Source organism: Arvicola amphibius, chromosome 11 (genome assembly GCF_903992535.2).
Source record: "Arvicola amphibius chromosome 11, mArvAmp1.2, whole genome shotgun sequence".
In the NCBI taxonomy this organism is placed as follows: Eukaryota; Metazoa; Chordata; class Mammalia; order Rodentia; family Cricetidae; genus Arvicola; species Arvicola amphibius.
In genome coordinates, this window is record NC_052057.2 from 21,537,023 (window position 1) to 21,562,447 (window position 25,425).

A 25,425-nucleotide genomic window follows, 5' to 3' on the forward strand; every position below is an offset into this window, starting at 1 on the left:
GCCCAGTGGTCAAGAGCACTGACTGCTCTTCCAGAGGACCTGGTTTTGAGTCCCAGCACTCATATGGCAGCTCACAACTATCTGTAACTCCAGCTCCAGTGGATCCTACGCCTTCTTCTGGCTTCTGCAGGCATTTCTTGCATGTGGAGCACAGACATACATGGAGACTAAACATTTATCCCCAAAATAAAATAAAATAATTTTAAAATAAAATTACATAGCAGTTGTCTTGATATTCTACTGTGTTTCTTCACCTCTGTAGACAAGCTGACAATTGTCCATGTGTTCTAGATGAAGCCTAATAAGTAAAACAACTCACACCTTTGAAACAAGATGTCAATTTAACTGAGATTTCTGAGGAACCAATAGCAATTCAATGTGATATGAAAACATACGAATACTCTAGATCAAAATGCGACATTGGTTTTGATGTTATTTTGCTTTATTACACAGAGTCATAATTAAATGAAATAGAGTTAACATTTTGGTTAAAGGTTTATAAAAAGTAATGGTACTATTGCCTTGCTACTGAAGTTTGACCTCATAGCCCAAATATCTATGCATGGGCCTGTTGGGAACTCTTGGGTACTCTCTTCAATAGGAAACCCAGAAAGGTAAGATAAAGATTAGGAGTTGTCTCTGTGTAGCCCCATAAAGGAAAAGGGTCTGGATAACGAAAGGTAGACTCCCTCCCTAACAGTGGTGAGGGTACAGATGCGTAGCTCCACCCCAGCAGACTGAAGTCTTTTATGGACCTCAATGCGGTCTAAATTATGACCTGTGGCTTCAGTGCAGAAAAGAATTTCAGGACCAGCCAGTGTAAAGAATAACTGGTGACTTTATTAAAGGAAGTTTAATGTAAGCTTTAAAATTGTGTGTTAGGAGAAAGCCACTCAGAAAGAAAGACACATCCAAGTATCAGTGCGGGCTTCTCAAGAGAGAGTGTCAGAGCCAAGTGTGGCTACGGGTGTTCCTAGGAAGCATAGGAGAGGCCAGGGTTAGTGACACACACCATTTCAGTGGCTCTCACATTGCATCTTAAAAGTTGGTTAAAAAATTATTTCTTCCCCTTTCCTCTCTTTTTATAAGAGAATTATAGGCTGTGTGCAGAGACACCCGGGATGGGATTGCAGTCCAACAAGGTAAAAACCAGGAACGCCTAAAGCTGATTAAGGGGTTTCGTGCATTTCCTTTCCACGTAGGTTGGTTTCTGATGAGATTCTTAGAAAACTGCAGGTCTATAGACAGGAAGGGGAAAACACGCCCGAAGCCGTTGTCCTCTGTCTTTGTTAGGGCTTTTATTCCTATGAAGAGACACCGTGACAACTACTCTCATCAAGGAAGGTATTTAATTAGGGCTTGCTTACAGGTTCAGAGGTTTAGTCTATTGTCATCATAATGGGAATGCGTGCACGAGGGCAGGCAGGCAGACGTGGTGCTGGAGAGACAGTTGAGAGTTTTACAGATTGGCGGGCAGAAGGAAGAGAGAGTGACAGTAGGCCTGGATTGAGCATTTAAACCACAAAACCCACCATGAGTGACACGTACACGTCCTCCAACAAGGGCACACGTCCTCCAACAAGGTCAAACCTCCTAATAGTGCCACTTCTTATGAGCCTAGGGCACCCATCTTTATTCAGACCACCACGGTATCGTGATGGAATTACGGCTTCTTCCCCAGGTGAGGGGCCCCTTTCCTTTCTCACGCCTCCATATTTTTCCACCTCTCTGTTTTGCCCCATTCCTGAGAGAGAAAGAGCAGATGAGCTTCAGAAAAACACAGGGCATCCAGGGTCAGCTGGAAAAGGAAGGTGTGAGGGCACAGAAGGAAGGCAGTTATCATGGGTGTGGATCTGAGGGAGGCCGGGAGCCAAAGCTGAAGTTTCCAGCTTCTTGTTTCCCAAGGCAAAAAAATACCGTACCAAGGTTACAAGTAAGGCAACAGAAAGAGAGACAGTTTATTAAGAATGGTTATAGCTAGTGACCAAGGAAAAGGTATGTGCTCCAAAACACTGGGCAACAGATTTTAAGAGCCTTCCTACCTCACCCCCATTTTAGAAAACGTGGGAAAATGCAAATTTTGTTTTACTTTTCAAATTATAAAATATATGAGTATGTCAAAAACCACAGTGCAGTCCATATGAAAAGCAGTTCCAACTATTCCAAAATTATAGAGCATGCAGAACGCAATCCACAGTGGCTCAGTTCCATTACTGTTAGCTGTATGCAGGTTGGGATTGTTCTGCAATATGGAAAATGTGATATTTAGGCAATCAAAAATTGAGAAGATAATTCAAAATAAAAATAAGTTCACTCTGAGCAGAACAGAATTTATTTATTTTGATAAGCACTTAAAGAAGGTATGGTTTGAAAACAATACTTTCTACTTAATTCAATTTTAATAGTATACTAAAAATATAGTATGCTGTCCTGAGCAAAAGAAAATCACTACTTTTAAGCTGAAACAAAACTTAATTTTCCAGCAGTGTAGGAACAATGCTGGAATAGTTAGCATGAAACTATTTAAAGCATGCAAAGACTTTTAAAACTTAATGCAAAAAAACCAGTGATACATTTTTTTCCCTCTTCAGCAGTTGAGACATAAATTTAATGAGTTCTTCATGAGTGTTTCCCCTTTGTTTTCTGCTTTAAAAGACACTGTGTGAGCCATGTAACAGGAACATGCTTTAATGTAGCTCTGCCTACCCAAGGCCACACAGGTCAGAAAATTAACTTTAAATAGATAATACACACGGAAGATGCGAGCGTTATATTCAGGAGGGAAAGATATCCTGCCTTGTCGGGAAGTCAGGCTATTCCTGAAGCTGAGGTGCGGTGAGGGATGCTCTTCACGCAGGATGTAGCAATCCTGCTCTTCTAGAGAGCTATTACAGCTGAGCTCTTCTCGGTTTCCCTGAGGGAACATCCTAACAGAGCTATCCATTTCTCCTGCTCTGGCCCAAAGTGTTAGCTCTTCTACTTCACTTTACTAAAGGGGTGACCCCCGCGGAAAGGTGGCAATCTCCTTTGGCTCTGCCAAAGAGTCGTCACCTTTTCCTGCTCAGTCCTGCTAAGGGAACATCTCAGCAAAGATTCTTCTGCTCCATGCTGGTTAAAGAAGATCTTCACCCAAAACTCTTTTAAGAAAGAGATTTCTTTGAGAAGAAGGAGTCCAGGAAAGCGGCTGGCTCAGCCAGGGTGGGGAAGGACAGCCCACAAGTGAACAGGCAGAGGGGCTTACATAGGACTTCTTAGGGATTTCCCAGGGAGAAGATTTCCTGCTCAGGCATTGGTTAGTTTTCCTGCTCAGGAATTGGTTGGTTTAGTTGGTCAGGGGCAGAGTTGGCTCTGGTTTCAGGGCCAAACTGGGTTTCTTTCGGTGGCCCCTTTTAGCCTTTGACTTTATTTTCAAGGCCAGAATGTATTCCTTTCACTGGTTCTAGTTCCAGGGCCAAAGCGTGTTTCTTTGGCTCTGATTTCAGGGTCAAGGTGCATTTCTCTGGTTCTGCATTCAGAGCTAAAGTGTTTCTCTCACTGGCTTGGGTTTCAGAACTAGGGTGGGCTTCTCTGGCTGGCGATTTTACCCCACAGCAGTACAAAACCCAAAGTGGAGGCATTACTCATGTGAGATGGGTAACAGGGAGCCCTTGGGCCTAAGTTTACCTAGAAGACTTAGAAGTCCACATTTTCTGTCAGATTCGACCACAAAGTTAGGTTTATTGCTGACATTTTATTCCCATCAGTTCCAAACCTGCCCTTTTCAGGGCACTCACAGAGGGCCTGCCATGTCTTACATGTTCATGCTCCCTGCTCCAAGCAAGTTCTCCCCACACTACACTGGAACTCAGCCACTCCCACACCCAATGCCATCCTTATCTCAACGTGCAAATTTAAGCGACTCAAAGTTTCTCTTTATTTGTGTATTCTTTTAATAGACGTCGCTATCGTTCAGAGGAAACAACTTTCAAAAGCTACCCTGTATCATTGTGAAGTTCTGTTTTTAGCCAGTACCCTGGGTCTGAAATATTCTAGCCATCTGCATTTGTCTAGGAAATCCCTTGGGAGATTGTACCAAAAATAATTCCTTATTATCTGGCAACACAAAAATAATAAAAAACTATTATAGATTCGAATCTCTTGAAGAACAGGCAAGGCCTCCGAATGCCAGTAGTTTTGGGGGGTTGTTTTTCCTTTTCACCAGATCACAGATGTTCACCTATAGGAAAAGCATTTCCTGAAGTGAAGTCTAAGAAGATCATGACATGCTGCCCGCATCACAATTTTTTTATTTCTTCTTGTAGGTGAGGCTTCTGAAAACATCCCCACCACTCCTGTCTCATGCAGAGAACTGTGAGCATTCACCAACAGTCTAAAATGTGTACATCTACACGCACTTGGTATTTTTACTTTCAGAAATCCATTTTTGGAACATTATCAAGAACGCTCACAATAGTTCCGTTTCCAGAGATTATCATAGGCCCACAGGCTCCTGTTTTGAGCGTTCCCAGCTGATGGGATTACTTGGGGGAGGTTATGGAAGTGAGGCCTGCCTAGAAACAATAGGTTACAGAGGGCGAGCCTTTGAAGGTTTTGGCCAAGGCCCTGGTCCAAGCCCCTTTCTCTGCTTCCTGTCCCAGCGGGATGCGAATAGTCTCTGATCCGTGTTCCCACCACTTCACTGGCATTGCAGGCCTCCCCTGCCAAAATGATCTGAACTCTCCACATGTGAACGAGAATGTACCTTTTCTCCCTTCGGCTCTTCCTGTCAGGTATTTCCCATCACCAATGGCAAAACTAACACTGTCTGATCACAAGGAATTGTTGGGGTGAAATGGAACCAGAACAGTGTGATCAAAAAGGGGCTACTAAGTCAGAGTAAGTAATATAGACCATAAAGGCATTAACGAGTTTCAAAACAGTGGTCAGAGAGATGACTCCGTGCTTAAGAGCACTGGATAGTGTTCCAGAAGACCCAGGTTCAATTCCTAGCATTCACATGGTAGCTCACAGCTGTCTGTAATTCCAGTTCCAGGGGACATGACACCTTCACACAGACTTATATGCAGGCAAAACACCAATGGACATAAAATAAATCAGTTTTAAAAGTTTCAAAACAGAGCATAACGGATTCTATATTTATATCTATATGTGCATAGATGATATTTAATATGGCGAGTGATTTTAGCCAACTTTTATGGGTTTTTTTTGTCTTGATTCAATTGACTTATCTAAACTTCCTGAAGTTCTACTCTAAATGCACATTGCTTTTGGAAAGAAATCAAAAACAAGAAAAGGAAGATGCATACCCCAAATCATTCGGGAACCTATTTACAGTCCCTCAAACAATCTAAGCACAGGAGGAAGCCATTGTCTGTATAGTGAGACAGAAAAGTCATTCTAAAGCAGACACTGAGAGATAATTACACCTGTAAAGAGGTGGGAGGAGGGGCCAGGAAGGCTGGCAGGGTAAAAAGATTAGGGGAAGCCCTAATTTCAACACAGTGTTTGGAAAACATGGGCATATAATTTCTGCTTAGTCTAGTACCTTTTTTCTTTCTTCTTTCAAGGGTCTATGTATTTCATTCTAAAAGATGAAATTGATGGTACACCCTCACTTTGAGTATTTTTTTAATCAAAACTTTTTATAACACTGCCTCATTTTCCTTGTTTCTATTTTCTGAAGTCAGAGAATGGTTTAAAATTTGTAGAAGTTGGTCGAAGCTGGTCTGTGGAATAATGTGATATGCCTAAACAAAACAAAAGTCAACTCATAGACCCTGTACAATTAAATATTAGTTCTTTTTTTTCTTTAACATTAAATGTGTGTGTGTGTGTGTGTGTGTGTGTGTGTGTGTGTGTTTATGTGTTGCCTGGTCAATTTAGATAATACATATTTGAGTAACTACAGTTCAAGAAGACTTCTGGATTTTTTCAAAGCTCCATTTCAGCTTGATTCTTGCTGTCTCGCCATCCCATATTAAGGCACCTAGCACACAAAAAGGGTTGTCTAACAATCATCTCTTACAAAGAACACATGACTGCTACATGAGATGACACAGGAAGAGTTCACAAACCAGGACAACTCAACCCACCTCCTTACTTCTTCCTCTTATGAGTTCATGCTTCTGGATGTAATCTCAGCAAAACAGAAAAGGGTTCCCCGTATGCAGTATTCACAACCAAGATGCTTTATAAAATAGGAGCAACACTCTGATTCCCTAAATGTACTGTTCTGAGATGTCTATATTAAATAGTCATCTTCCACTTGGTCTAAGTATGCCTGGCCTAAGTCTTTTTTTTCCTGGATAAGATGCTGGGGGCATTCAAGAATCACATTAATATGGTCAGCTGGGATGTCACCTTGGGTGTTGTGAACCTGCAGACCACAGACAAGTCTCTAGTCTCCTTGCTGTAGCTCACCCTGTGCTCTGAACACTTGGATGTACAGGGCTGTAAATGCAACCTGCCCATAGGGTGAACTTCATCAACCATTCCAAAATATTAAAACATGCCAGGGCAAAGACTTTATTACATTAAGGGCTGAAAATAACATAGATATTTTGATGCTGGTATTTAAAACACTAAATCAAGAACAGGTTACAAACTGAAATGTAGTCAATGGGATATAGATGTTGAATGACTTGGGATACAGGAGCATAGATATGTAGTAGAGATGCTGTCTGGTGATCTGCACAGATCTGCTGAGGCCTTGGTCACCCTGGAGATGCTGTTGTAATATTCTGTGCAAAAGATGGGGTGACCTTCTTGGCAACCAAAAGCATTAGGTTGTCACACACAGGCAATGTTGATAAAGAGGTGGAAGCTGTTACCATGGAGATGAAAGAGCCAGTTCAGTTAGCTTTTGAGCTGAGGTACTTGAGCTTATTTATTTATTTATTTATTTATTTATTTATTTATTTATTTAAGCAAAATCCACTCCACTGTCTCTTACAGTAACACTCAGTATGTCTACTGACATAACCCTCATTCTAGGATATACATGGCACATTTAAACTACTATTTGGCTCTCAAGATCAATGTTGACCTTAGGTACTGACAGCATCTGAGAAAATGGGGCTTCTGAGGTGGCAGTGTGTTCTGCTTTTACGTCACCAAATGTGAGCTGAGCGTATATGCAGATATCTTCTCTCAGTGAGTTCCTTTTTCAACTTACTTTTGATGAAACCTAGTGTTTTGGGGTGTTGTGTTTTAATTTGTGTTTCAAGCTTTATATAAACTTCCATTTTGGCTTATTATTAGACCCATTTGTTATTCAAGAATGCATCACTTAATTTCCTCATGTTTACAGAGTTTCTAATAGTTAGCAGGGGAAGCTACATGTGGGTGGAAGCAGTTGTGTGCACAGAGACAGGAGATGTGTGCAGACTGAACCCCTGCTCAGTTTTGCTGTGTACTTGACTCAGTTAAAAAAAAGTTTCTTCTTTATCCCAGCAATTGCTAAGGCTGAGAATTACTACTTCTGCACAAAGTGTCACCCTTGTAACTGTGATTTTTGAATTCAGATGATATCATTAATGAACCTTCAATAAATTTCAGCTCACAATTATCAATTACAATCACCAAGGCACTATTAAGAGCTATGTGGGTTGATAAGGCCCTCTTTATAGTGGTCCCCTTCGTGTCAGGGGTTGGGAAAGCTCCTGGGATGATTCTAGTAAGCAGAGTCATGGCCCCCCAAAACGGTGAATTCTAGAAACGCACCCATCAAATTCTCCAGTCTTGCATACCGCGAGTCTTCCCCAGTACTCTCTTCCATGAGTCTGGACACAACGTTAGCATCCTTTTCTCTTCACCTTGCCTGTCAGCTACTGGTAAAGGACCAGAGTAACCATGGAGTCCACTCTGGCATCTCTCTACCTCCAAATCAGTCTGTCTTGTTAGATCTGACACCCCCTCCACCTTGTTTCTGCCAGCACCACTGTAATTTGACGTTTCTATAGGGCAGCTCTCAGGGCATCTACTTGGGAGAGCTGTTGCGGCTTCAGGACGGTGCTGTGAGTTCATTCATACCAAGCTTGTAACCTTCAGATCTCAAGAACTTTCTACCAACATTATGTCATCTGTTTGAAAATGTCTGGTCTTATGAGGACTAATGAGATAGTGTTTACAAAACTCTCAGTGTTCCCAAGATGACAGCCAATCCTGCTAGTCACACAAGTTACACTTAGAGGCCTCTGAGAACTTGGAGGAGTTGGCTGCCTTTTAAAAAATGGATTTGCTATGACTCTATCCTCTAAGGCCAAGGGCCAGGTCAGGCTGCAGGTCTTTAGACAAGGTGAGGGAAAAGGCAGCGAGGAGATGACCCATATCTAACTCCAGCCTTTGCTCTGGTCTAGTTTCATCGCCTTAAGCAAGTTCCCCACGCCATCCAGCTTTTCTTTCCTTGTTTTACCATGAGAATGGGAATGTCTTGCTGAGATAATGTTTGTGAGACGCTGGTCAAAAGCAAACAGTGCTATGCTAAGACGTTGAGAGCTGCCTCTGGCTGATTTTGAAACCCATGTATGTAGTACATTTATACTCTATATGTAAAAAGGGAAAGCGAGGAGTGTGTACCTTATTAAAAATCTAGAAAATATCTGATTCTGGAACCTCATGCTGTACTGCCCAGTCCCAGGCCCACCTGGTGTCTGTATCCTCATGTTCCCTCGGCCCAAGTCCAGTCAAGGACCCAACTACATACTTTCTTTTACCTTCTCGACTTCCCTCCATACTCAGGCCCAGCCTTGCTGAGTTTGACCAAGGTCCTACCTTGGACAATGACCAAGCTCATCTAGAAAGCAGCATCCATACTGTCTCTTGGTGAGTCTGTCCCTCCTTAGACATGGAAAGACAGTGCCGTAGCCTTGGACTTCCCAGGCTCTGAAACTGAGAAAAACAAGTTCCAATCACTCTGTAGTAGTTTGTTACAGTTTCAGAAATGGGCTGAGATTATGAGACAGATTCACTATGCTCCCAGGGTTGATGTGTTTTGACCAGTCCAGGCACGGGCATGAGCATATTTTGGTGGGTAAAAAGACAGGCCATTATGATTTGCAACGCCCCAGGATCTCATGGGATGCTGGAGTGTAAGTCCCCAAATAGAAGTAAAAAGGAGATTGAGGCAAAGCAATTCAAGGGAGCTATAAGTAGCCTCCATGAGAACTGCGGAGAGGATGGAGAGATATGAGAAATAGGGACCACAGTGGAGAGATTTGGTGACCACTCCCATTTTAATCCAGTGGTCCCGGATCAAAGACTTATATGCTCAGCGGTAGAATGCCAGCACCAGAGCAGGAACCAAGGGGCCTGCACTAGAAACCCACCTTGACTCATTTCCGGTTTCCACCCTGTTTCTGAGCCACTCTTGGCTTTCCTAGCATGGCCATTTCCCCAGAAGTGGGGATTCAAAATTGTATCACACTAAATGCCTGGACCAGGAGGCAGGACCTTTGGTCCCAAATACGCTGCTTCTCAACAGATGTGGAGTCAGTTCAGATACTTGAACAGAATAAAGGTGAAAACATTGGCAGTACCAGGATGGGGGAGAAATGGAAGGACAAAACAGTCCTAGGGGATTAGCTATAATCTCAAAATTATTATACTATATGTCAAAAACATCACTAAAAATAGATACAAAGGAACAAAAATGTGTTCAACATAATTTTGTCATAATCCCACAAGAGACAGCAGCCTTGTCCTGCATCGCCTGTTTAATTAGAGAGAGGTACACTTTGACTTTTCCTCAAGAGGCAGGATAAAAAAAAACAGCTTCTACTGAGTGGGTTTTCCTTAGAGGATACATACACGCCTGTAAGCCCCAGAAGATGCATAAATAAAAGAAGAGAAGCCTGGGCAGAATGGTAAAAGCCTGTGCTTAAGTGACCCTCTTGCTGTGGTTGCTGGAGAATACAGTGTTGGAGCTCACCCTGATGCCCTTGCCCTTGGCCCTCAGTAGAAAGCAAGGATAGAAGGAGAGCACAGAGCTCTGTGTGCACATAACTAAAGTATCTACGAAGGAAGGCCTGCTCCAAGAAGGCCCCCAATACTGAAGAAAGCCTCTGTTTTCCCCCAAAGGGCCCTCAGAGACACACAAGGAGCTGGCAGTCTGAGGGCGGCTCTCTGGGAAGATTTTCAGTGAACTAACGGGGTTTCAACAGTGACACCATGTGGCCGAGAGAAGCAAAGACAGCATCAGGCTGATGGCCTGTCTCCCTGGGCTTACACAAGCTTGAACAACACGAGGTGAGGCACCTGCAGAGGAAGAAAGGCGCATGCATGCCTTCCTGTTCCTGAAGTGGGTAGGCACGATAATGAGGTTTTCAGTTTTACATCTTAAGTTCTTGCATCAGTTAACATTACTTAAATTCATTCTAAAACAAACTTTATAGGTTGACTTTGGTTATGATTTTAAAACTTGGTAACTAAGTAAAATAATTTTACCAAATTCTTGAGCCTTTGGCTTTTGCCCCAGGCTACAGAGCATAAGTTTGGCTTCATTTCTTCATCATTGCACACACGCATGCCAATTAGTTTTATTAGATAAAAAGAAATATGGGACAATGGGAGATTAATGTGTGAAATTAAGAAATATAAAATTTATAAGAATTGCATGAAAAAGAAAAACACACCACACCAGAACCTTCAGGATAAAACAAACGTAGTACGAGGACGGAAGCTCATATTTATAGATGGCCACAGTTTAAATATCTGATAGATCAAATAAATAAAGATACCAAGAGGAGACAAGGAGTTTAAATGGACGATAAGAAACAAGACTGAAGTAGCAACTTTTAAAAATCTCATTTAGCTCTGCTATTTTCTTTCTTTAAGAAAAGTAAAATCCTAGATGGGTCCACTAGTAAATTATAACATATTTTCAAAGACCTATTGCCAGTGCTTCTCAAACAATCCCATAACAGAAAGTGAAGGAATCTACAAACCTCTTTTTATGAAGACAGTCTTACCTTCATGCCAAAATGAAGTAAAAACACAACACAGAAAGTAAAGTATAGAATAATCCCTGTGATGAACAGAGATGCAAAAATTCTCAATAAAATACTTGCAAACCAAATTCAGGACACATCAAAAAGATAATCTTGATCATGTTGGTCCCATTTTAGAGATACATAATAAATCAATAGCTGTCCTATATACCAGTAACAAACAAACTAAGAGAAAACATTAGAAAACAAATCCATTTCCATGAGATGGAGAAACAAACAAATCAACTTTGGAATAAGCCTAACCAAAAAGTGAAAGATCTCTACAATGAAAAGTTAAAGTTTAAAAGAGATTGAAGATGCTAAAAGATAAAGCTCTCTGTATTCATGGGTTGGAGGAATTAATAATGTGAAATGGCTACTAAAAGTGATCCATAGATTCAATGGAATCCCCATCAAAGTTTCAAGCACATTCTTTACAGAAGTAGAAAAATGTCTTTGAAAGTTAACACACAAAAAAAATCGATGGATAGGCAAAGCAATTCTGATGTGGTGGCAGGAGAGGGATACACCCATGATGCTGGAAATCCCATTATCCCTGGTGTCAAGTCATACTCCAGATCCATAGTCATAAAAACAGCAGGGACTAGCACAAAACAGATACACAGGCTAATAGAACAGAATACAGGTCCCAGATATAAACCACATAGCTACAGTTGCTTGCTATTCTTTTTTACAAAATGCCAAAAATGTGCATCGGAGGAAAGACAGTCTCTCTCTTCAACAAATACTATTGGCAAAACTGGACATCCAAATATAGAATAATGAAACTGTATCTTAATCTCTACCCTTTCGTGCAAATCAAATACTTTAATATATAGAAACTGATAAAAGAATGTTGACTTTCTAAATAGGAGTCTGTTGGCTTAAAAGATAACACCAGCGATCAGACAAATGGGATTCATAAAATTAAAAACTTCTGTATCACTAAGGAAACATTTAATTGAGTGAAGAGGGAGCCTACAGAGTTATAGGAAATTTTTGTTAGTTATATGCCTCTCAAAGAATTATTATGTATATACAGATCATTCAAAACCCAAATAACAAGAAAGAAAAACAGTTTAATCAGTAAGTTAATGAAGTGAGCAGATGCTGTTTAAAATTAGGTATAAATGGCTAGTAAACAGATGAGAAAGTATTTAACATCACTAGTCATCAATAAAGTCTATTTACACTGCCTCCAGATTTCATCTCACTGCAGTCAGAACAACAGCAGCCATTATGAAAACAAATAATAGCACGGGTATGCTTCCCCCCCCCCCCCCAGGACTCTGGAGGCATAGGCAGGGGATCTCTGTGATTTCAAGGCCAGCCTGGTCTACACAGCAAGTTACAGGTCACTTTTTTGGATCTAAGTTTCCAAAGCATTTCCTAATGATCCTCTGGAATTCATTGGACTCTGTTGTAAATTGGATTTAGAAGGTACTAACAAATTTCTAGACACATATGGCCTACCAAAATTTAAACTGGGAGGGAATAAATAGCTTAAACAGATCCATGAGAAGCAATGGTATTGACATAGTAATAAAGAGAAGGTCTAATATAGAGAAGCCCAAGATTCAACAGATTCATTGCCAAGTTCTTCCTCTTCATTATTTTATGAAACCTTTTCAGAGTATGATGTACATATTGCTTAGCTATTATAGCTCCTCATAACATAATTAATGTACCAAAGTTAGTATCTTTCTGAAAGTATCTAGTGCCCTCTGGATCCATATTTTTGCAACCGTCACTCAAATACATTTTACTATTGTTGTTTCCAGACTAAGACCCAACCAAGCTTCATGATAGCATTTATTCTCCCAGTTAATATTTAACTCGGTTTCCCTAGCTGCTTGCTCTTTAACTTGAAGACTCCACTCTGTCTCCAGCCGTTTATAGCCTCTTTAATCCCTGAACCTCTAATCCACTAATCCACTGGGACTATTTATACAATCCCACATGGTACCAGAAGCCAAGGTTAAACTAATTTTGGAAATTGAACATTCTGTACTACAAATCTATTGTTGAACACGAGTGTTCTCAACTAGACGGAGGACAGAAAATAAGAATCTTTGCCTCAGAAGCCGTGCCAAGTCTTGTTTCCAGAACAGGTGACTGCGCGCAGTTTCTCAGCAGCTCCCTGTGAAAAGTTTCAATAAATAAATTGATTCTCTGGAGGGCTTGGAGCTGGAGGAGAGGAAACAGAGGTTGAGGACATTCAAATCACAGACTGCTCCCGGGGAACTGTGTAAAGTAACCGTCCATTCATGTCCTTCTCTCAGGAGGCCAAACAAAACAAAACAAAACAAAACAACAACAACAACAACAAACTAGATGTCCACCATTAGCTAGAGACAAACCTGGAGTCTATTGGCACCATTAGGGCCAGCTAATCCTAGAGAAAGGATTATAAACACAAACCCCAGGAAGGCTCGCTCTATCATGCCATCCATAGCTGGTAGCCTAGCTCTTCTGTTGCCCTTTGGATGCGCTTTTAAGCAAATAATCATTCCCAGGGAGTCCCAGATTCAGATCCTGACCGAGGCTCCATCACTACGGCCAGTGGAGGAAATCACAGTTCATGAGCGTTGAACTCTCAGGGTGAATCTTTCCCTCTAGACATTAGCCTTTCCTGTTGTTAGGCTTTGATAAACTAGTTTCAGATGCTTCTTTCTTCCCATCTCCTGCAGGATTAGTTCCAGGATTGCACGATGCCTCTGACTGCAAACCAACTAGCTGCTCACCCAGGTAGAGTGTTGCCCCCTGATCATCAAGTCCCTAGGCAGCAGGCATCCTGTGGGTTTCCTCATCTTCTCTGTTTAGAGCAGGAAACTGAGACCAGAGGTAGCAATTATCCTAGGATCTCAATGACTTTTCCCAGTGACTGGAGGCCAGCAAGAAAATTCTAGTTTAGGAAAAATTATTTGGAAAGAGAACCAGGAGCTTAGAAGAAGTAAGTGGCTTCAAAGTTGTTACTTACAGGCAAAAGATCAGTTAAAATATTTTAAAGATTTATTTTATGTATATATAATATATAGACAAATATATATACATATATACACATTATATGAATTAAAGCAAGATTTATTCTGTGCACAGTAAAGCCAGTGACTGTCACCCCCTAATTCAAAAGGTCAGCCTCAAGCCAGTTTTCCATACCTCTCTTATAGGGTAAATTCATAGGGTGGAGAGCTGGGGTTCTGCAAGCAAGCGTGATTACACAAGCAAGCTTGACTACAGAATGGAGAGCAGGCAGTTAGGACTTTACAAGACAATTAAGGAAATCTCCCTGAAACATTTGTTACACAATGTTTCTGGTGACAGGTGGGGTGCATCCCAGCTCAGAGAAACAGAAACTTAAGTTTTACAGTAAAGAGAAATTTAACTTAACTAGAGATTCAAAGTGGCTCTTAGGAACAAATGGAGTCAGACTGGTTTCTCAATTCTCTCCCCGAAAAAGAAGCCCTAAGTCAACACCGCAAGCCTACTATATCCTCTGGTCTTCTGAATTCTGGTGAGTGCTTTCTTCTGGGTAACTTCCGGGTAATCAGATTCAGTCTCAAACCCAGAGTTACATGCCAGTCTTTGTTGTCAGTCTTCTGAGTTGAGTGAGCAAGAGCAGGGTTGCTGGCTGTCACTTGTCTTGTTATTGTTACTGTTTGTATTATTTAGGTGAGGTGAATCTCAGTAGTGACACCCTTGACACAGTAGTTGGTCTGTGTGTATATGTTTTGTTGCAGATATGGAAGCAGAACCAAACACAGCTAACCCCTTGCTAACTAGTTCTCTCTCTTAACTCGCTCCTGGAAATTGCTCGGTCTCCGTCCCTCTCATTGGCTCAATGAAGCATGCTATTGAAGTCCTGCAAAATCTCTGGGTTTCTTTTTTTTCCTCTGTTTGCTCTGGTTCCTTCATCTGACTTAGTTTTGAAAGAATTCAGATATCTTTTGGGTATGGATAATTTTGTTTTATGTTGTTCTACATTATTTAAAAAAAAAAACTGGCTCTGGAGTTAAGTTATGGCCCCTTCTCCTGAACCAAGAATGCTTTAAACATTTCTTCCAATCTCTGTCCTAAGTCAAAAGGCCATCTGAAAAGAGAGAGAATGAAACCGAACAGCTAAAAGGTAGACTGCTGCCAGGAGGGGTCACTGCTGCTTATCTCATATTCCATTTCTTTGTTTCATTTTCATCTAAAACATTTGCTAAAATATAAATTTATCTCAAGTTTGGCAAGACCACCATATAAACTTTCTGACCTTAAGATTTGTAAGCTTAGTGGATATGATTAAATATCTAAAGAAAACTAAGAGTAAGGAGCGAATCCTCCTATAAAAATGAAAATGGCTACAAAATGTTCCCCATATTCAAGATCATGAATATTCAAAACTCTGTTGAAAGGTAAACATTCGTTCTCTCAGGATCCGTAAGAACATTGCAGTGGGGCAGGGTAATCTGTAAGATTTCAAGCAAAAAAGTCAAATTACAGATGTGAAACTGTAAACTCCCAATCTTGTAAAAGCGACCAACTTGTAAACTGCTAAAGATAATTAGGACACGCAAGTTGATAAGTCAGTCATCTCATAAATGATTAAATTATCTTAAACATAATTTCTTTATTCTTTGTGAATTTCACACCATGCGCTCCGGTTCTGCTCATTTCCAAGTCCTTTCTTATCTGTCCTTCTCCATTTGCAGCCTTTCCCCAAAAGAAAATTAAACAAACAAACAAACAAACAAACGAAAACTTCAAAGCAAACCAAGCCAACTGACCAAATGAACAAACAAACCCACCTCATTCATCCAAGCACTGGCTTGAGCTCCTGGAGTCCAGTTGAAGAGAGGGAGGAGGGATCATATAAGCAAGGGTGTGTGTGTGTGTGTGTGTGTGTGTGTGTGTGTGTGTGTGTGTCAAGATCATGATGGAGAAACCCACAGAGACAGCTGATCCAAGCCAGTAGGAACTCACAGACTCTGTCCTAAACAGCTGGGGATCCTGTCTGGGACTGAACTAGGCCCTCTCAATGTGGGTGCCAGTTGCTTGACTTGATCTGTTTTCTTTCTTCAAGACAGTCAGTAGAGGCTCCCAGGGTTTCAGAGGGGAACGAAGACTTGGCAATGCGCTAGTTGGCTATTTGTGTTATATTATGGCAGAGAACCTCACTTCCCTTCTCTAATGTCAGGGTTACCTCTTCCAAGGGGTGCGTGGAGACTAGGAGAAAGGTCATCTGTCAGGTAGTTCCAGAGGACGTCTTGAAGACAACCATTTTTGGCTTGTCAGGAAGACAGAAATGTCACATGTTCTACCCACCTGTCCTCACCAGAGGCCAGAGATATTCAGGGTCAGTTGTTCGTGATCTGGCTTTTTGTCCTCGTTTCTTGTACACAGCAACCTAATGGAGCAAAGCTGCCTGGAAACTACGTGTAATCAGAACTTCACTGGCCCTCAAAGCTGTGCAGAAATCTCCATTCCTGTCCCCAAAGCGGAGATCTATGTGGCCTCCACGGGTGGGCCTACTGCACTGAGACATCAGCTCCTCCTGCCTGAACCCAGTAAAGCCCTATCAAGCTCTAGACAAAGGCTTTCAGTGGTAGCCCTGCGAGACTTCTGACTGCCCTTCTACATTCTTCTATGATAAAATTCACCCTTCTTTGTTTATTAAATTATTCTTCAGGAGGCAAAGGATACCTATCATCCTAGGTAGTTTCGATAGCCATTCATGGCTTGGGAGTCTAGCCCCACCCACCCCAAGATTCACTCGCCAATTTCCCTGCCCCATTTCAAAAATTCTGTAACATTTCCCAGTACTTCTTTGTTCATTAGTTTCCCAGTCGTCTTTGTTTCTTTGCCTGGCTTTGTGGAGTCGAAATGTATATGCATAGTTCTAATCAGCCAAAAGTATATGGGAACTAACACAAGCTTCTGGTGTGTCCTTCGGTGGAACTCCATTCTTTCCCCACCTTTCTCCCTGCTCCTTAACCCAGCCCAGCTTCTCAGATCCCTGTTCTGTTTTCCCTCTTGAAAGCGGCACAGCACTTCTCTGCCTGGGTTTTACCTTCCCAGCATGCTCTGTGAGAGTGCCACTATCCCAAAGAAGGGACAAGAGCATTTACACCCTTGCTTCCTTCCTTTACTCCTCAAGTTCTGTTGTCTGGTGTCTACCCTGTAGTCTACTATCTGCTCCCCAGTCCTCTTACCACAGGGTAGCAAAGCCAGTATCAGTTATTCTTGTAAAGGGAGTGCCCAGAAGGGTCTAACCTAAGGCCTTGCTCTCCTATGAATTATTTTAAAAAATCTCTGACTTTTGTTTTTATAAGATCAAGTTATGATTAGAAGTTGTACAAGAAGCATCAACAAATAAAAGCAAAGAACAACAACAAAGTCCAAACCAAAAATAAAGCCCTCTTGTCATGGTCTTAAAATGTCATGGTTTTTGTATTTATACTTTGCACTTAAGTAAAATCAGAATGGAGCAATAACCCTTTAAACTGCAAATTACAACCCTCTAAATCATGAAACACATTGATTAGAAAATAAGAAATTCAACTCTTTGCATAATTTTATTTATATCTACTTCCCAAGTAAAGCATAATCATTTCCTTTATGGCAAATTGATGAATTAAATTTCTCTAGCTATTACCCTGGTTTCTTTTGTGTTTACAATTTCTTATAGAGACGTATAACATCATTACAGGATGATCCATTGAACATATAGAACTCTTTCTTTTCTCTCGCTTTGCAAAGTAATGGTATCTATAGACCTTGGCCTGCATCTAAGTTCCAACCCAATACTTACATATATACATAGGTCAACATGGATTTGTGCACATGTGGTACCTCAGTGACCTGGCCCCTTGCTTCTGCTCCCGTAGCTCTAATTAGCACATCACCCACGGACATTTACTTTTCTTTAATATGGCAATAGGAGACATGAAGCTCTTTCCTAGAGAACAGCTGTGTAGAAACATCACTAGCTGGAGGCATTACATAGCCTTTGAAAACTAGCGTTAAGCACCTTTATGTGAGTCGGTGTGATAGGTTTTTTTTATAGACACTATCTCATTTAAATCTAACAGGCTTTGTGTTCCTTTATTGTCCTGTTCTACATTTGAGACACTGGGTCCAGGAAGCTGAGCACTGGCTGCAAACTCATAAATTTAATTACCAACCAAGAACTGGGCTCTCCATGTTGCTCAAAGTTATGTTCCCCTAATCAAGTTCCTATGGTGCCTCTTTCAAAACTTCACTGAGAGTAGATAATCTCACTTCCTTTTCAGTCAGTTGAAAATCTGTATTCATTCCAAATTCCCGCTGTCTTCATTTTTATGCATTCTGTTACTTGTCTCCATTTGTATTCTTTCTATAGCCCCCTGACGAAATATTCAAGCTGCTCACAGTCCTTTTTGTTTTAAGCCCAAACATTCTACTAGTGTCTTGGATTTCATCAATTTCAAGAAACCTAATTGTTATCAGAAATGTTGGCATTTTCAATATAGGATGCACAGGTTACTGGGAAAATTGGGGTCTCCACTCGGGGTTCTCTGTCTTTTTAATAAAAATTTTGAGAATGGACTTAGAAGAAAGCTTGAGCCTGATTTTCCCAGGGTTTTAAAAAAATCCCCAGGGAAGGTAAAGTGTAATCTTGGCAGATGCCCAGAATGGGCAGGTAGAGAAGACCCATTCCTCCTGATTTAGGTATGACCTCCTGATGGAGGTCAATGGGGGGTCCGACAAAGGTGATAGCAGCATGAGCACAGGGGCTTCAGAGCAAGAATCACCAAGCCACTAATTAAAGAAGAGACTCCTAGATAACAGAATCAAAATTTGTCACCTGCTGTGATCCAGGTCTGGCTTTTTTTCCCCAACACTTTGTATCAGACACAACATTTGCATGTGACATATAAAAGGAGTATTTATTACACCAAGTCTTAAAATAAGGGCATTGTATGCCCCCAGAAGTAAAGGCAGTAGATAAGGGGAATAGGTATTTCAACCAGGTAAAAGCTGTATACACATTTTAAAAAACTACATTGATTCTGCTTTCCTCTGTATTTGGATATATTTTTACTCTAAGATAGTCTACTTGGTACTTTGCCCCCTCCCTTTGGCCCATTTAATCTCATAGCTCTAACCTCCTGTCTAATCTCTAATTCTTAGGAAAGATTGTTCTTTAATAGCTAACTTATTATAACTTCTTGTGGTAATAACAATGTGTCCTATTGTCCGTCTGCATTCCCTGATTTTTTTTTGTCTTTTAAATAGGAAAATACTGTTTTTATTGTTTTAAAAATAATTCAGGAGGCTGAAGAGATGGTTCAGCTACTCTCGCAGAGGACAAGGTTTGGTTCCCAGCACCCACATGGTAGCAGCTGGTTATTAACTGTAACCCCAGTCTCAGGGCATCCAGTGCCCTTTGCTGGCCTCCACAGGCACTGTGCACACAGGTCCACAGACATACATGCAGGCAAACTAAAAGATAACTCAGATGAAAGGAGACACAGAACTCATTTTAAGAGGCCCAGCTGCTGGGGAGTTTGCCCTGCAGTTCTGAGCAGAAGGGCGGTTCACCTACAAAGGCACATTCAGTCTTCTGGCCAGCTGGACCTGTCTGATCAGGACCTGCCTTTGTTCTTCCTTCTCTTCATCAGTGCCTGCAAATTTGGGGGTGAAGTCTAGCCCCACCTCTCCAATTGCCAACAACCGATCCTTGTATTTCTCAGTAATAGGCAAAGCTACATCCAAATCCTTTAATGCCACACTTCTTGATTTTTCTGGTGAAAGTTCTTGAACTGGGTGAACTCCCAGACATGGCAGGATGAATCCAGGGTATCTCTCTGAAAGTTGCATAATTCTTTCAAATTCTCCTGCATGTTCAGCCACTGCCACAAGGGCTATAACATTAGCCTTCTTGGCTTTCTCCAACACATCATCCAGATCGCTGTTAAAGTCCGGGGCGGAGAGATGGCAGTGACAGTCCACTAGCCCCGAACCCAGGGTAGCCACTGCCATTTCTGCAGACTTCTGGACCGGTGCATTCCCTGTTTTTATTGATTATGCATACAATTTATACCTTAAGACAGAGATATAATTGCCTCGTGGAGCCCCTTTCCTGTGAATTCGACCATTTGAGTCACTGTAGGGCTGTCTATGCTGGTCCACGTCATGTTGTCAGCTGCTCCATCCTGTTCTGTAGATGTGTTGAAGTCTCTGACCTATTAGAAAACTAAAGACACATCCAAAGAGCTCACAGTCCTGGTTGCTCCTGTTATTGATTTTGACAAAAATAACTTTGTATTCATGTTGAATGCATTCTCTCATTCTCAACTTATTTCAATCTGGCTTCCCTTCCCCTACCTACAAACCCCAATTTGGTCTCAAATAGAGCATTCTGTTTACTTCTACTTCCTATTATTGTAATACAATTCTGTAAGCAAAAGCCATTTGGGGAGGAGAGAGTTCATTTGGTTTACAGATGATCAGTAGTTAATCACTGAGGGAAGCTAGGGCAGGAACTCAAGGTAGGAATCTGAAGGCAGGAACTAACGCAGAGGCTATAGAAGAATGTTGTTTACTGGGTTGTTCCCCATGGCTTGCTTGGTCTGCTTCCTTGTACAGCCCACGACTACCTGCCCAGGGGTGGCACTGCCCACAGTGGGTTGTGCCTTCTCACATCAATCATTTATCAAGAAAACGTCCTACAGTCTTGCCCACAGGCCAATCTGATGGAGGCATTTTCTCATTGAGAGTCTTTTTCTCCAGATGACTTGGGTCAAGGTGATGAAAACCTGCTCTATAGGTGTCTCCATGACTCTGAAGTGGCTCGCTTTACCTTGCAGGTACCTTTTCTTGAATCTCTTCCTTCCCCATGACCAATGGTCTATTGCAGTGTGAGCCAGTAACTTGGGCCATTCATATCATAGATTTACTGTCATTGTCTCTTGTTTTCTTCCCTGTGGAGGTTTGCTCTGTTAGACAGGATAGATTTCTCTCTAGAGTTCCTCTGTGCAACCATTCTCCTGAAATTTATATTTTGCTCTGTTTTCAAGACTGAGACTTTCTTGCTCCTTTGCGCATACGGTTCCTTCTGTAGCGCTGTCTTGCAGGCCATAAATCACCTTGGTCTGTGCTTATGTTGAAATATTCTTATTTACTGTCAATTTTAAAAGATGGCTTTGCTAGGTCGAGTAATCTTGTTTGGCAGCAATGTACTCGCAGGGCTGGGAATACATCACTGCATTCACTCTTGGGTCATGAGGTTGCTGATGAGAGATTTGACATTATTTGGATGTTTTTGTCTTTGTAGATGGATATAAGAATTTTACTTACTGATTTCAGTGTTTCAGATTTGTATCATGACCTATTACAGGTTCTTTCCTTCTACATCTACTTGAAAATCTAAACTCCCCCTCTGTTTAAATGTTGGTTCTGTCCTCTGGATATGGGAATGCAGAGTTTCTTGATACTGTGTCTTGTTTGTTTATCCTCAGATTAGCATTTGAATGCAGCATTTTATGAATTTTCCTCCATCCCTGCTCTTCTTTTTTCTGCTGTCCTAAGTCGATCTGTGACAGGTCCCACTGATTTGGTTGAGTTTTTTTTGTTGTTGTTGTTGTTTTGTTTTGTTTATGACTTATTGAGATTTTCATTTTCAAGATTATATTTTCAAAAAATCTAGATTTACTGGCTGATCCTTATATCCAAGTTGCTGACTTTTTCATTCATCCACACTGTTGATTCTCTTGTCCATCCTCAAGAGTGTTTCCTCATTGCTAGCTTTCCTTTCTAGAGCCTTGTTTAGTTAATTTGCCTGTTCATGTCATCTTTCAGGTGGTTTTTGCTGTTTCTGTTTTTGTAGGTATATTTTAGTACAATATTCTGTATTAATTTTTGAGAATGTCATACATGTACACAGTGTGTTTTGATGATATTTATTCTCACTCTTCTCCCTAATTCCTCTTATGACCCCCTCCCAACTTCTACTTTTTATTGTTTTTATTGAACTATATATTTTTGTCTGCTTCCCTCCCTTCCACTCTCCTCTCCTTCTATCCTCTACCATGGTCCCCATGTTCTCAATTTACTCAGGAGATCTTGTCTTTTTCTTTTGTCTTTTTCTACTTCCCATGTAGATTAGATCTATGTCTGTCTCCCTTAGGGTCCTCTTTGTTGTCTAGGTTCTTTGGGGTTGTGAATTGTAGGCTGGCTTTTCTTTACTTTATGTCTAAGAGCCACTTATGAGAGAATATATATGATATTTGTCTTTCTGGATCTGAGTTACCTCACTCAAGATGATGTTTTCTAAATCCATCCATTTGCCTGCAAATTTCAAGATGCCATTATTTTTGTCTGCTATGTAGTACTGCATTGTGTAAATGTACCATATTTTTCTTATCCATTTTTCAGCCAAGGGGCATTTAGTTTGTTTCCAGGTTCTGGCTATGACAAACAATGCTGCTATGAACATAGTTGAGCACGTGTCCTTGTGGCAAGATGGAGCATCCTTTGGATATATACCCAAAAGTGGTATTACTGGGTCTTGAGGAAGGTTGCTTGCTAATTTTCTGAGAAATTGCCACACTGATATCCAAAGGGGCTGTACCAGATTGCATTCCCACCAGCAATGCAGGAGTGTTCCCTTTACCCCACAACCTCTCCAGTATAAGTTGTCATCAGTGTTTTGATCTTGGCCATTCTTATAGGTGTCAGATGGAATCTCAGAGTTGTTTTGATTTGTATTTCTCTGATGGCTAAGGTTGTTTAGCATTTCCTTAAGTGTCTTTTAGCTATTTTAAATTCCTTTGTTGAGGGTTCTCTGTTTATGTCTGTACCCCATTTTTAAATTGGATTATTTCTTCTTTTGGTGACCAATTTCTTGAGTTCTTTGCATATTTTGGAGATCAGACCTCTATCCAGTGTGGGGTTATGTAGTAATGGGCCACTTGTTGGTTCCTGGCTGCCTGGCTATCTTAGGCCCAAAATGATCACACAGAAACTGTATTGATTAAATCACTGCTTGGCCCATTAGCTCTAGCTTCTTATTGGCAAACTCTTACATCTTAATTTAACCTATTTCTATTAGTCTGTATATTGCCACATGGCTGTGGCTGACCGGGTAAAATTCCCAGCGTCTGTCTCTGGTGACAGCTTCATGGCTTCTCCCTGACTCTGTCTTCTTTCTCCCAGCATACAGTCTAGCTTTTCCCACCAAGTTCTGTTCTGCCCTTGCCATAGGCTCAAAGCAGTTCTTTATTCATTAATGGTAATCACAGCACACAGAGTAGAATCCCACATCAGGGTTAGTGAAGATCTTTTGCCATTCTGTAGGCTGCTGTTTTGTCTTGTTGACCATGTCCTTTGCTTTACAGAAGCTTCTCAGTTTCAGGAGGTCCCATTAATTGTTTCTCTCAGTGTCTGTGCTACTGGGGTTATGTTTAGGAAGTGGTCTCCTGTGCCAATGCGTTCAAGTGTACTTCCTACTTTCTCTTCTATGAGGCTCAGTGTGATTGGTCTTATGTTGAGGTGTTTGATCCTTCTGGTCTTGAGTTTTGTGCATGGACATAGATATGGATTTGCATATTGATATCCAGTTATGCCAGGACCATTTGTTGAATATGCTTTCTTTTTTCCGTTTTATATTTTTTGTTTCTTTGTCAAAAATTATGTGTTTGTAGGTGTGTGGATTGATATCCCCAACTTTTACTTTTTTAATAGCCTATAATTCCTGTGTGTGCTGCACATATGCTCACGGATGTGGGGCCATCCAAGAGAGCATGGCCGAATGAATGGTAGGCAATTCTTATTGGCAGTTCTGTCCCTTTACTTTATAGGTTATTTTAAATTTGGCATCCAAGTAGCAGGGATTCTGAGTGCAAGGGTGTTGTGAAGTCAGACTCCTCTGCCTGTCCACTAGCCCCATGCCCCCCATGTCATCAGACTAGGCTGCTATTTTGAGCTCATTGATACTTTAAGCTCACAATGTTATCGAGTGTTCCTGACTGTCTATTTGGGGCTTTTACAAGCAAAGGAAATGATTTTCTGGAAACTCTCAGAACCATTTTCACAGGCAAGGTGTCAAGTGGGAGGACCAGGGATGAGAAATAAAAAAAGGCCAAGCAGTAGCTGAGACCAGGAGGTCTTGCATTAAGCTGATGCCTCACGTCTTATGCCAAGCAGGTTTATTAAGACATACTACATCCTACTTACTATTTGTGGTGGTGGTGATGGTGAGGGATGGCCAAGGTCAGCAGAGAACTAAATCAGACAATGTTGGCAAAGAGAACACAGGATACCTCAGACACAGTTGCCCTTAGAACTGAACCACAGCTCAGGGGGAAGAGCTGGGTCCCTGAAGCCGTAACCTTGACTCCTTAAAAGTCCTGGCTCCAGCCTCAGACCAGCCTTGCCAAGCCTGTTCCTGACAAGGACACGGAACTAAAGTTTCCTGTGTCCTTTTGTGGGGGCCTCTGAGAAGATCTTGGGGCTGCCTGGCTCTCTACACACCTGCAGAAATTCGCATCTTGTCTCTTTTATGACACTGGAGTGAGAGAAGACATTCCCCTGATTTTTGAAAGATGGCCGCTCAACAGCGCTAGAGATTTGTTCCTTTCCACACATCCCCCTACTACTTGTCTCAAGAGGAAAACTTGGTCCCTTCCATTAATCAAAAACGTTCCCTTCCATTTAGCTAGGTCACTCAGGTCCTATCCTGTCAGCATTTTCCCTGGTTAGCTGGCTGATTTCCATCACAGAAGAATTAAGTCTGGTAATTAAATCCATTCTCAGCAATTTTTAAAGCAGTTTATTTAGGTTCTATGCAAAATAGGGTCCCTCAGGGATAGAGAGCGAATGTGTGTGAGGCATAATTGCTGCAAAACATATTTAACAGTTATTCTTGGAGATAAGAGCTTAGAGAGTTCCCTTAACTTGACTAGTCATCAATATATTTAGTAAAAAATTTCACATTTGTATTTCCCATCCTTTATAAACATATATGTTCATATTTTTATGCTGTTTAATTCATTAATAAGTTGCTTTTTCAATGATATTATGTAAATCAGCGTGTCTACAACTGATTCACACATACACACACATCCATCAAAGCATATTAAAAATGGGACATGGTATAGGGTAAAATGTATACATAATTATAATACATATTTTTAACATCCTATGTTATTTTGATTTACATCTTTCATGCTGATATGTCACATTTTAAAGTAAGTAAATCTGATCCCTACTGAGAAGTCACAGTTTGGACATTTGGATTATCCAAAATTACAGAAATCAGGATATATCACTTAATGAGGTAGCTGTCTTGCAGTCACTCCCATGGCTATCTTTTCAGTCCATTCTCTGAGTTCCCAGCAACACTATTTTGTCATAGAATGAAATTTACAAATTGCCCCCCCCCCCCAATGCTGCTGTCCCTTTCCATTATGTG

General features: G+C 41.2%; 1 protein-coding gene across 1 annotated transcript; it reads right to left on the minus strand.

Moving 5' to 3' along the window:
- Positions 1–19,244: 19,244 nt before the first annotated feature.
- On the minus strand, positions 19,245–20,009 carry LOC119826694 (putative deoxyribonuclease TATDN3). Its single transcript, XM_038348135.2, has one exon. It carries the CDS (start codon positions 19,992–19,994, stop codon positions 19,554–19,556), a length of 441 nt encoding a protein of 146 aa, XP_038204063.1. The 5' UTR covers positions 19,995–20,009; the 3' UTR covers positions 19,245–19,553.
- Between the last annotated feature and the right edge of the window lie 5,416 nt (positions 20,010–25,425).

What these genes read in the sequence shown, in the direction of transcription:
- LOC119826694 (XM_038348135.2), bottom strand. Translation starts at nt 19,994, where the DNA reads ATGGCAGTGGCTACCCTGGGTTCGGGGCTAGTGGACTGTCACTGCCAT.